A 13,640-nucleotide genomic window follows, 5' to 3' on the forward strand; every position below is an offset into this window, starting at 1 on the left:
ATGGCCAAACTTAGCCTAGAAGAGCTGGAGCCCCCCCCCCCGCTGCTGGATGGTGCTGCTGCTGCTGCTGCTGCCCCTGGAGGAGGGAGGAGGGTAAGTTGGGGAGAGGGGGCGGGGAGGGAGGCTGGCTCCTGGGGAAGGAGGGCAGCGGGGCCAACAGGGCTAGTCCCCAGCCCCCCCCGGGGCCCTCCTTTGGGCGGACCCAGGCGAGGCCCCGCTGCTGCTGCTGGCCCTCCGGAGTGGACCAAGCCGCCTCCCTCCCGCCTCCGGGGCGGAGCTGCGCCTGAGCCAGGAGCCCAGGAGGACTAGTGCCGACGAGTCCCGGGAGAGCGCCGGGGAGTCCTGGCAGCAGAGCCTCCCTGCCAGCCATGCTGCCCTCCGCCCTCCGGAGGTGGCTCCACAGACCCAAGGTAAGGAAGGGGGCTCCCCCACAACCCTGGCGGGGAGGGAGGGAGGGACAACCCGCCCTCTTTTTCTCCCCCCCCCAAGTCTCTGGACAAGGCCCCAGTGGAATGGGGCAGGCGTCCTCCTTTTCCCGGACGCGCCCTCCCCTCCCACCTCCTGCCCAGAAGGAATCCTCCAAAACGTCCTCCATGGCGAGCAGGACTCAGGCTGCATCCACACTAGAGAAATAACCCGGTTGCCACCGCTTTAACTCTTTGTCTGGCTCAAGGCTGCTATGGAATTCTGGGAGTTGGAGTTTGTTGCTCCGCTCTGGGCCCACAACAAACTTCAACTCCCAGAATTCCATAGCCTTGAGTTAGACAGAGTTCAAGCGGTACCAAACCGGGTTATTTCTCCAGTGTGGATGGACCCCTGGAGAGCTAGAGGTCCAAAACACACTGCACAAATAACCCAGTTTGAGATCGCTTTAACGTGCCCTGGCACAGTGCTAAGGAATCCTAGGAGCATTATAGCTCTGGTGCCACAACAGACTACAATGCCCAGGATTCCCTAGCACTGGCAGGGCAGTTAAAGCGGTCTAAAACTGGATTATTTCTGCAGTGTGTTTTGGGCCAGTGATTGCCAAACTCTGGTCCTTCATGAGTTTTGGACTTCAGCTGCCAGAAGCCTCAGCCGTCTTGGACAATAGTCTGGGATTCTGGGAGCTGAAGTCCATAACACCAGAGTGAGCCTCTCAGCCAGAGGGCTCTTAGTGCCTCACTAAACTACACACCCCAGAATGCCATAGGAGGCAGCCAGAGCAGTTAAAGTGGGAGTGCAGTGTGAGACTGACCATAGTCCCCTTCTCTGGAGGTTTTTCAACGGAGGCTGGATGGCCACCTGTCCCAGGGGCTGCTTTGACTGAGTTCCTGCATGGCAGAATGCAGCTGAACTGGATGGCCCTTGGGGTCTCTCCCAACTCTGGGATTCCGTGGTTCTAGGCAGCCTCTGCACTAAGTCCAGTCCCAGGGATTCCTAAACTCTGGATGTTTCAGACGTCAGGTCCCAGAATTCCAGACCATTGGGCAAGATGGCTGAGACTTCAGGGAGATGAAGTCCCAAATACCTTGAGGACCAAAGTTTGGGAGTCATTTCCTGTTGGCCTTTGGGCTGCAAAGATTTCCGTTTTAGTCAGGAACTTTCTTGCCATGAAGGAAGATGTCAGTGGCAGACTTGTTTCTTTTTGCTCCAAGGTTGTTCTGATGTTTCACTGGTGTTGTCCGTCAACTTTTGCTAGTTAGGAACACCGCAAGACTTTTGCCTCTCTGAGGTCAATTCAAGCGTAAGAAAATCAAGTCATTTGAGATGTGGTGCTGGAGAAGAGTGCTGAGGATATTGCGGACAACCAAAAAGACAAAGAAATGGTCCCAGAACAGATCAAGTCAGAAAACGCTCTGGAAGCCAATGTAAAATTGGAGGACCTGAGTGGAGGATAGGGGGGTCTTGAAGGTGTCTCATCCACAGGGTCGCCATGCATTGGGATTGACTCAAGGGCAGCTAACAACAAATTCAAGGTTTGGGCTGCACTTATCCATGTTCCTTATGTTCTCAGTGTGGCTGCCTTCAAGTTGTTTGCCAACATCGAATCATAGAGTTGGAAGAGACCCCATGGGCCATCCAGTCCAACCCCATTCTGCCATGCAGGAAGACACAATCAAAGCACGCACTCTGATAGATGGCCATCCAAGCTCTGTTTAAAAGCCTTCAAAGGAGACTCCCCCACTTTCCAAGGCAGCATATTCCACTGTCAAATAGCTCTTACTGTCCGGCAAGCCCATGAATGAATTTGGCAAGCCCAGTGTTGATTGATGGCAACACCATGGATTTTATAGGGTTTTCATAGGACAGGAATACTCAGAGTTGGTTTTGCCATGACCTTTCTCTGAAATACAGGCTATGGCACCTGTTATTCCTTGGCAGTCCCAGTGTTAGTACTAACCAACTCTGATCCTGCTTAGCTTCCAAGACCAGAAGAGAACTGGTATCTTCAGGGTATAGACAAGGTAGTATCTGAATAGCCAAAGCAAGTATTTAGTTTAAAAGAAACACCTTAGGTCCTTCCGTTTGGTATGTGACAAGGTGCTCAACAGCAATATAAGTGAAAATGATCATGTAGCAGTGTGTGAAAAAGTTGCTATTTTGGATTACAGGTCCCAGAATCCCCAACTACAATAGTTACTGGGCTGACAGGGGAATGCCAGGAGTTGTTGCCCCAAAAAGTAACTCATCTAAGCTCTGCAATAAAAGTACTGTAAAAGGAAAAATAAGCTGAAAAACAAAGCAGATAGGCAGCGGTGAATGTGACTTTGATTTCAGGAGTCATTCAATTCAATGATAATTATGTTGGAATAGTGTTCCTGTCTCAGTTTCTACAAGGGAGCAGGGCTTGTGTGCTCAGTTTGCAACACTGGGCTTACCCAGTTGTTTAGGAGGGCGAGATCTGAGCTAGCGACTGGGTGGAGCTGAGAGTGCTGAAGTATGTGTGAGAGTTGGTGTTATGCCATCCCTGCTTTGGAAGGGTGAGACTGAATGTGTGGGTGAGCACAACTGGATTTACAGGGAGAGGTATTGTCTCTTGGCTGACAGCAGGTTGATTTCCTGCTGACTTGTTTATGACTCACCTTCCACTCAGCCAAATACACCAAGGTGTAATTCGGGGAGCATAGGGTTGTGGTGTGTCAGTAAACAGAACTGGAGTTGCTAGCTGTTGTCTAGGGCAGGGGTTGACAGACGTCATCTTGCAACATCTACTTTGTGAGGTGTTTTCCCCCCTATTAGAAGCCAGGTGCAAAATAGTAGCTCAGGTGGGTGGGCCTATATGCTGAGTGCTGAGGAACCAGGTATCTCTGAGCACATCCTCAACACAGGTATTTATGGTTAGTTTCAAAACCAAACGTACACGTCATTTTACACATGTATCTCCTGTTTTCACCCAAATGTTCTTTTCAGCATTTTTTTCCACCCACCTGTTGCTCTTTCTGCCCATAAATTCCAGAGTGCTTTCTGCCCACTTTAGTCTCAGGAAAATCTGTACAACAATGCCAGAATAGAAATATATCTGTAATACTTAACATCAGATTTGCTGTTTTGGAAGAACCTTGTGGGTTTTTTTTATTGCTCTTTGTCTTATGCAAAGAAGGGAGTGCTTCTTCCTGAATTATAAAGTAGTGGCAGATTTGGAAAACAATAATCTAGAGTTATTTATGAAGAAAGCAATCAACATAATTTTTAATGGGCTAGCACACAAAAAATATTGAGTATAGTCTACAGATAAATGAAAGTGTAAATAACATGGAATTCTATGCTTCAGAATGTGTCTGAGTTCAAATGTTTTCCTGGATTTTGACACATAAATTATGTAAAGCAGGAATAGTAAAGACCTGCAGATCATGGGATGGCATATGAAATGTGCTTCACCAATGCAAGTGAACATGGTGTAGTCGTTTTGAGCGGACTATGACTCTGAAGACCAGGGTTTAAATCACCCCTCAACCATGAAATCTCAGTGGGTGATTTCAGGCAAGTCACATTCTCTCCACCTCAGAGGGAAAGGCAACTTCCCTCCGCCTTGAACAAATCTTACCAAGATAAGTTGGAAATGATTTCAAGTTACAGAACAACAACAACAATGAAACCAGCCTAATGTCTCTGCGGACTGAATTAAATACGTGTGTATAAGAGAGAGAGAAAGAGAGAGTTGTTGTTGTTGTCATAAACTGCTTTGAAGTTGACTTCAACTTATGATGACCTTATGAAGAAAGACATCCAAGTCAACAGCCCTGCCCAGGTTTTACAAATTCAGGACCATGGCTTTTTTGATTGAAGCTACCTTGAATCGTGTGCTGGAAGAAAGCTGGGATATAAACAAAATAAAATATTTAAATAGAGACTTTCACCTGCAATGTAGTCTTCATCTTTCCCTTCTGCCTTCTACCTTACCAAGCATTATTGTCTTTCCTTGTCATGTCTTCTCATGATATGCTTAAAGTACAACAGTCTCAGTTTAGTTTGATTTGCTCTTGTTGTGTCACCAGAGCGTTCTGTCTGAGAAGGCTAAATAGCCCATAAAACTACAAATTCAAGAAAACCATAGCATTGAGCCCTGGCAGTTAAAGTGGTGTCAAACTGGATTAATTCTGCAGTGTGGATGCAGCCTTAGTCTTCTGCTTTTTTGACGACAGTCTCCATTCTGATTAATGCCTGAATAAAGGTATGGAAAATCTTTAACAATTTCACTGTCTTCAACACCTACTTTAAAGTTATGAAAATCATCAGACTGGGTCTAAGAATTTAATATAGGCCCTGAATATCAGTTATATGTGTTTCAGCACTGTGTAACAAGAAAAAAGAACACAAGACAAGTCATTTCTTATCATGATCATCATAGTATATATCCAGTACTTTTAATTACAATCATGCTGTGATTGGTACAACCTGGAGGTCGCATATATATCTAATCCTTGCATTCCATAAAATATAAATACATAACTCTGCACATGGAAAAATAGCATGTTCTCTGAATTCTAGTTTTCTGTATGCACAGATTTTTAAAAAACATTTTTGGTATGGAAAAGCATTCAGTCATGAGAGCCCTCCACACTGATCAGCCAGAGATTATTCATCTCAGTGAGACCAAGCCACAGTACACAAGTTGCCTTTTCATGGTCACTGCTCCATGTACGAAAATGCTTCTGACTGTATGGCAGTGGTTCTTCCAGGAAAGCATATATTTCCTGCTCTTATGAACTCCTGAAAATCCAGTTCTTGTTTTTTCAGTGAAGGAATAAAAAATATGTCTCCTTCAATGACTAGTTGTTTATGAACTAGAAGCCTAAAATTGTTTTTCAGCTTCCTCTTCAAAGATTTCATAATCTCATTAGCTGACTCTTCCTTTTAGGCAATTTTTATTGCTAAAAAAAGCTGTAAACAGTACAAAGAGCAACAAGAGCGCCCCATATTGCTTGCCCTTGCCCACAGTATTCCTGAAGACCAAATGAGAAATGCATAGCAAAGACAATTTTTTTAAAAAATGAAAAAAATGAAAATCTGTGTGATGTGACTGTATTGCAGCATTGTGCAGAGGGCTTCTGTGTAACTGTCTGTCAGCATCAGAAAGTCCAGAATACTTACTGTAGCTTCCTGCTTGTGGTGTGTGTGTGTGTTTGTCCAATATTTTTTTTTTGTTCAACTGAGTGTCAAGGCTACAAGCCCCTGCTTTAATAAACATCTGTAATAACACACCTCTAACCATGTTCATCTGCCTAGCGTCACATTACTGCTGTCACTTTGAAGAGGGCCACATTTTCTTCCCTTGACTTGCTATATACTGCAATAATGGGATGGGGTGGGGGAGAAGAAGATGAGATATGTTGATTGTCATTTATCCTTGTTCTGGACATGAATCACAATGGAAAAGTTTACCTTCTCTTGATCATTATACAGTATAGCTCTGTAGCATCTAAACAAGACTTGGAAGTATAGTCTTCCACCACACGGTCTTAATTTTTTTTATCATGAGCTGTTTTTATGTCCTTGGCAAACAGAAATGAGAATTAAAAAACCCAAAACCTTATACTTGCTAAATTTTGGTGGGCTGGTGACCTGCGGTGGATGTGAAATTGCTCTTGCAAAACCTGCCCCCCCCAAAAAAAAAACCCTGCAAAAGTTACCAACCTGTGCTTTGGATAGTACAAATAGTTGGCATGATGAAGAATGACAGAATAAAAACATTTCCATGTTTGCCACATTAGCTAGTCAAGAACAGAGTTGCAAAACTCTTGCTGAAAATTAAATTGGTGCATATGCATTTCTAACACAGTTGGCTTTTAATGACCTGGCTATCTAGCATGCTAATGCTAGATATTTCACTGTTACAAGACCCCCAGAAGTAGCTGGTGATTAAAAAAATTCTATCAACAATGAAAAGAAATGCAACCAATTATTCTAGGGTTAAGATACGGTTAAGGCAATAGTTCTTTGTGGGCATTGAGGTTTCTATTTATTTTATTTGTTTAACATGTTAAAGTCACCAATCCCTATATGGTTACAGGCCCAATTACATACCTGGATGATTCTATGCTTGTCCTTATTTGCTTAAGTCATTAATACTGCAGTCCTGTATTCTCTTAACTGGGATTACATCCCATTGAATTTATGGTAATTAGTTTATTTCTGACTACAGTACAGAATTGCATGATTAAACCTACTGTACATAGGAGACCTCTGAATAAATATGCATAGGATCAGGTTATCATTACAACATCATCTACTTATTTGGTAGTGATTTTATATTTTGTTAATAATCGTTGTTGTGTACCTTCAAATAATTTCTGATTTATAGTGACCTTAAGGCGAATCTATCACTGGGTTTTCTTGGCAAGATATGTTCAGAGGGGGTTTGCTTTTGCCTTCCTCTGAGGTTGAGTGTGATATTCCCAAGATCACCTAGTAGGTTTCCAGGGCTGAGTGGGGATTCGAACTCTGGTCTCCCAGAATTCTAGCCCAGTTCTCACACCACTATACCACAGTGGCTCAGGGAAAGGGGACTGGCTTTCATTAGCAATAGCCTCATTGACAATGCTTGTTTGATCTTTTAGAACCACTTTATCTGATAGTGAAAAACAATGCCAGCCTTCCTTGTTGGCTGTTTAGTTCTTTATTAATTGTAATGCTATCCACAAAATCATCAAGGTGTTGTGTAATCACACCATATCAATTAAGAATGTGGCACTGACCTATCTGAACACAGCAGCTCCCCTCCCACCCACCCCCCACCCCCCTTTGGTAAAATAAGCCAGAATGGAAACTTGTTTTTATGTTTCTAAAGTGTCCTGGGTACCTCTTTGCTTCCCCAGCTGACAGAATCAGAGCAAATTATACACAGCAAATATATGCAAAATTATTTAATACCTGTAAGCTTATTAAGATAATGGCTCATAAGTCAAACATCTCAACAGTTATTCCTTTAAAACAGCAAACCAAGATAGCTTTCTGTTGACCTTCCCATTACACAAGGCCTTTAGATGGCTGACTGTCTGGTGAGTAATGCATCACATTGTCCAGTTAAGAGGATAAATATAAGCTTTGCTCAGAAGCCCAAGGTGTTTTGTGGTCTCTAGCAGCCTTTCTTCTTTTTAAAGAAGCCTGCTTCGGCCGAAGAACATGGGAGAGGTGTGGGGCAGTTCTTTTGTAGCATGTTGAATTCTGAACAAGTCTCAAGTCATATGTTGTTTCTGCTCACTCCAGACTATGACTATGATATGTAACTACCACCTCCAACCATTTCCCAAGTTTTTTTAACATACGAAAAAACCTCGAGATGGGACAGGTTGGCATTTTGATTTAAAACCAGGTGGAATGTATAGGTGCCAGAGTTTGGAAAAGTTAGTTTTGGAGACTCCAGATTCTAGGATACTGCCACCAGCATGGCCATACTGGTATGAGATTTTGGGAATTGTTGTCCAAAAATGTAACTTTTCCACACTTTGGAGATCCTTATAATCTTGAAGAATTCTAATTAGACAGATCAGTGGTGCAAGAAGTATCCATTTGTTCCAGAGTTCAGCACAATATAAGAGATGTCATTGATGCCATTTCCCAATAAATAAGAGCAAGAGAACTGTGTGCCCTGAGATAACTTTATGAAGAGGCCTATAGGTTTATTTCTAGGTTGCAATCACAAATCCTTTCCAAAGGGATAGCATTTTATTAGATTTGGCTTCTGTGACAGTAATGAGAAATAGTATTTTCTAAAGGCTGTTGTGAGATGTTTATTTAGTGCCCTTTGCAATTAAAATGTAAGTGCAAGGTCAAAATAAGATATCTTCTTTGAAAAACACAAATTTAGGGTTTTTTTCTTTTAAATTCTTAGAACAGTTTTTTTTCTCTCTATTTGACTGGCAGTGAACTAAATACTTACACAGTACTAACCCTTGCCCTTTCTCTTGTCTTCCTTGAAGTGTGTGCTTTCATGACTCCTGGCTTTCCTCCCTTGTTTCAAGATTTAGTGGTAATAACTATCAGTACATAATATACTTGGGAGGATGTAATATACTTGAATTCACATATTTTCAAGATACTAAACCTAGGTATATATGTCAAACATAAAAAGCTGGAACAGAAAAAAAGGCTATTTGAATAGAAACAAGAATATTCACAATTTACTAAACATGCCTACCTTCACACTGTTTACATTTTTCAGTGTGTTTTTTGTAGTAACATGTTTTGTGTTTGCTAACATTATATGGCATAGAGATATTGTTGTGCCACAAACACCCATTGTGTGTGCAGGTGACACCTATATCTATAAGGAACATAGGAGAAGCAGGTTTTTGTTCCATCTAACTCAGTGTCATACACCTGGAATATTGTGTCCAGTTCTGGGCACCACAATTCAAAAAGGACATTGAGAAACTGGAGCGTGTCCAAAGGAGGGCGACTAAAATGGTGAAAGGTCTGGAAACTTTGCCCTATGAGGAACGACTTAGGGAGCTGGGGATGTTTAGCCTGGAGAAGAGAAGGTTAAGAGGAGATATGATAGCCCTGTTTAAATATGTGAAAGGATGTCATATTGAGGAGGGAGCAAGCTTGTTTTCTGCTGCTCCAGAGAACAGGACCCGGAACAATGGATGCAAGCTACAGGAAAAGAGATTCCACCTGAACATTAGGAGGAACTTCCTGACAGTAAGGGCTGTTCGACAGTGGAACACACTCCCTCCGAGTGTAGTGGATTCTCCTTCCTTGGAGGTCTTTAAACAGAGGCTGGATGGCCATCTGTTGGGGATGCTTTGATTTGGATTTCCTGCATGGGAGGGGGTTGGACTGGATGGCCCTTGCGGTCTCTTCCAACTCTATGATTCTATGATTCTATAAACTGGCAGCAGGTCTCAGTGCTTTCCAGTTCTCATAAGGTTTTGAAGCAACATCCCTTGCTCTTTGTTCCATTTCTTCTGTCATTCAACTTTTCAAGTGGTAAAAGGTCACTGTTATGTAAATTGTATGCCAGGCATGTGAGGAGCCATTTTCCCTCCAAAACATTTTGGATTACAGCTCTTAGACGCCCTAGCCAGCATGGGCAATGGTATGGGGTGCAAAACAACTGGAAGGCTAAAGGTTAATTGTACTGTTTTCTAATGTTGTGAGCTGCCCTGAGTCCCAGTTTTGGGGAAAGGGTGGGATCATCATCATCCTTGGTGTATTTAGATAGCTGGGTTTCCCCCCCCCCAGTTCTATCACTTGGTAGTGCAGAGGTATAGCACAGTGTGAAAGCTGATGAGTGGCTACCTGGGAACCTGGGCTGTTCAGCTGTCAAACCTTCAGCCCTACTTCCTGTACTAGTCATGAGAATGGATATGTGTCATTCAGTAATGCTGAGGAAGAAGAGATTATGTGGATGACTGGTAAGAGGCTCTACTGGCTAAAATTAATGGTGTGGCTAGCCAGGTCATTCTTAGGACAGTTGTGATGGTACATGCTATGGGTTTATAATGACGCTCCTGTGGTTGGTTGTGGTGAAAATCACTAGATGGATGGGTGGTCAGAAAACAGAGCTGACCACCAGACAGCAGTTATCCTAAACCCCTGCTTTCATTAATTAAATAAAAATAAAAATAAAGGGATGGGGATTTGGAAAGAGAGCTAGGTAAGAGATCTAGGAAACAGCAGGAGAGGTGGGAATGTCTCTTTGGAGTTGCGATTGTTCATATTCTAATTTTACCCCCAGGGGTTCCCAGAGCAGCTCCCAGTGAAAGTAATAATTAAACCAGACTGAATAAAACTAAGACACATTGTAACATTAAAAACCAGCAGAACAACAAAGATGTTAAAACAAGATAAATCCACATCCATGCAAAGATAAAAGCCTTTTATTAATAACATTAAATGCCAGTGCCAAAAAAATAAAATAAAAAAAGACATTAAAAGCTGGTGCTAGGTGAGTTTCCCTGGGCAAGGCATATCAAAGCTAGTGTGCCCACTTTACTTCCAGTGCCTGGGAGATCTAAAAATGGACTTCAGAAGAATTTGGCAGGCAGCTTAATGTGAGAGCAAGTAGTTTTCGAGGTACCCTGGCCTCAAGCCTTGCCAACCACTTGTCCAACTAGAGTTTCCATCAGCAACAACTAAAATGGTCAGTTGTGAAAGATAATGATAGTGGAAGGCCAAAACATCTGAAGGGTGCCAGGCTGAGGAATCCTGCTGTACAAGTTTTAGAGGCCAACAAGCCCAACACCTGGCATTATGCCCAGAAATGAATTAGCAGCCAGTGTAGCTGATTTAAAACTAGTGAGATACATCTCAGATAGGTAGTCTCAAGCAGCTTAAGTATATGTCTTCAAGTCACCTGTTCACTTATAGATACCCCATAAATTTCATCTGTTTTTCTTATGTAAGGCATACTCAAAGGTGGTTTGCCACTGCCTTCATATAGCATCTCGTATTCCATAACAGTCCAAAAATGGTACCAAACAAACCTGATCTTGCTTAGCTGGGTCTAGTGCCTTCAGGGTATTTAGCATGTACCCAGAGTGATATAGATCCACATCACTGTTATCATTCAAGAGTGCCCAGAATTGCACATCCATCATCCACTAACACTCTTGGTCCCAAAAGGTTGCACTTTTGGTTGGCAGGTAATTAGAAAAATATAGTAATCAAAAATCTTCTGCAGCAACTACAATCTCCTCTCTCAAATAGATATTTTAGCAACTTCTGAATCTTCTCATACAGTCTGCTTCTATTCTTTGTAATGATCCAAAAGGGGAAATGATTGAGGAAATGCCAGGGTGGGGGAAGGAATAGACACTCACACAAGCATCTTACTCATATTCGTGGGCCTTGATAACTGAAATTCATCCTAAATGGTGCACTAAACAACTTCACAACCACTGCAGGCAAAGTAGCTTCCAAGCTATTGCTGATCTGAGTGTGTTTTCCCTTCAGAATGCTTAGCAAACAAGTCACAGCAGGTCTCCAAGAATGTTTAACATTTCATTACTGTATGTAGAAGAAGAAGACTACATACAGCTCCCATTAATTCTAGACAGCAGTAGGGGAATGCAGTGACTATTGGGGCATGGTTGGGGTTTCTTGCAGGCCTTACTTTTCTAGTAGAAGGACCTGGCCAAGGAGATGCTGCCCTCCTCTTACAGAACTCAGGCTGCATCTACACTGTATCATTAATGCAGTTTGACACAGTTTTAGATGCCATGGCTCAATGCTATGGAATTCAAGGATTTGTAGTTTTGTGAGATAATTAGCTTTCTCTCTCAGAGAGCTCAGGTGCCACAACAAGCTACAAATCCCAGGATTCCATAGGATGGAACCATGACAGGTAAAGTGTTATTAATTTTGCAGTGTGGCAGCAGCCTCAGTGGTTTTCTCCTTTGTTTTTTAGAACTGATTTTCAGATCACCAAAGCCTTTTGCTCTTCATGCAGCTGCTACAAAGTGGAAGCACAAAGTGAGCATATTAGTTACCTAACATTACAGGAAAAAATATGTGTGTAAGACATAGTTGAGGCTGGCCTTTTAGTTCATATTTGGTTACTATTTTGATGCCCTCACCTTCTAGATGTGTTGGACTATGGTTCCTATAATCTATTGAATGGAGATTACAGAGGTTATGATCACATAGTGGACTGGAGAAATTACCTTCAGAAGATACTGTTTGTCTGCCTCTTGATTTTAACTGGTATATGAATAGAAGCAGCACCATCAGGCTAATACTTGGGTGGAGGCAGGTGACTGTATGTTTGGTAAAAATGTGATGTTTGTGCTTCTGAGATTTTCCTCTTGTCCATGAGAGCTTCCTGCCCTCTCAGCATACCTGAGAGAGGTGTGTATATATGATTTCATACCACAAGCCAGTATGCACCCTGAGGTGGATCTATGATTTCACCTTCTGTTAACTCTGCACAAAACCATCACCAAGTCAGCTATTTGGAAATTATTCCACGTCACTGCAATTCATGTAAATGTGTGTCTCAACCTGATGATAATTTCTAGTTGTTGTTGTTTTCACCTTCTATATCTAGCTTTGCCATAATTGTTTGGGACAGACTGAAGAGTAAAATGAAGATTCTTGCTGAACATGAATGCTAGTATGTCTGTTGCACTGACCATTAAATATTATGGGATTTAAGACATGGTACTAACTTTTGCCAGCTGTGATCTACTGTCAGCTTTTCACTGCATAATAAGATGTACATAGCCTTTCTAAGGTGACTGGAAGATGGCGATGTTAGGACATTTTTAGGAAAAGGTCTGGTGCTCCATTACTTGCTTTGAGTTAGTGAGACTGTTTATGGGAACTGGTAATGATAATAATGATAATAATAATAATAATAATAATAATAATAAATTTTATTTACAGCCTGCCTCTCCGGTTGGATCAAGGCAGCTTCCAATAAGAATAAAATACAATACAAAATACAATAAAATAGCAAATGAACCCATTATCCCTCCCTTCAACATACATTTAAAAATTCCAATTAATAATCACAATGATAAATTATATCCAATGATAAAATAACAGTAAGATGATGAGAGTCCTAGCTAATACAGGGGTCTGTATTAACGGGGGCCTAGTACGTTAATCAGGGGAGTTGGTCAGGGAAGGCTTGGTACACAGCATGCAAGGAAATGTAAATAGTTTCTTGACTGAAATGGCTGGAGAGTATGGGAGGAGAGTGATATTGTTGCTTCCTGATGCTGTTCTGGCATTTTTGAAAATTGTTGCTGACTTTGGTCTTTGGACTTGATCATATAGAGCTAGAGAAGTAGAATTTTAACAGGATAAAATCATGTTTGACTGGCACTTATCACACAATGTCGTAGTCATCCTGCTACTGCCTTGCATTCCAGTTGCTACTGTAATGAACCTTTCAATTGATGGACAAAACCTGTCAATAGGCTCTCGATCTTGCTGCTGTTCCATTACTGCCTTTGTGCAATTGGTCCTTTCCATTGTGGTCCTGCTTCTCAGGCAGTCATCTGGTGTGAATGGGCATGGTTTTGCTCTTCTCACCCTCTCCTCCCACACAGTGATTGCAGTCACCAACAGCTTCTCGAAGCCAACTGCTGTGTGCACATGCACACAGCAGCTGGTTTTGAGAGGCAGTTGACAGCTTGAATCGTTTGTCCCCTACCTTTCTCCCAAAGCAGGAGGCTGCTGTGTGAATATGCACACAGCAGCCCCAC

General features: G+C 42.4%; 1 protein-coding gene across 1 annotated transcript in view; it reads left to right on the forward strand.

Moving 5' to 3' along the window:
* The first annotated feature begins 332 nt into the window (after positions 1-332).
* ZFYVE28 (zinc finger FYVE-type containing 28) overlaps positions 333-13,640 on the forward strand; it is a 33,289-nt gene continuing 19,981 nt past the window's right edge. The window contains exon 1 of the mRNA XM_042451824.1: positions 333-410. Coding sequence (XP_042307758.1) covers positions 369-410 — 42 coding nt within the window. The 5' untranslated portion in view covers positions 333-368. The remainder of the gene's footprint in view (positions 411-13,640) is intronic.

This window comes from Sceloporus undulatus, chromosome 2 (assembly GCF_019175285.1).
Source record: "Sceloporus undulatus isolate JIND9_A2432 ecotype Alabama chromosome 2, SceUnd_v1.1, whole genome shotgun sequence".
NCBI classification, from domain to species: Eukaryota; Metazoa; Chordata; class Lepidosauria; order Squamata; family Phrynosomatidae; genus Sceloporus; species Sceloporus undulatus.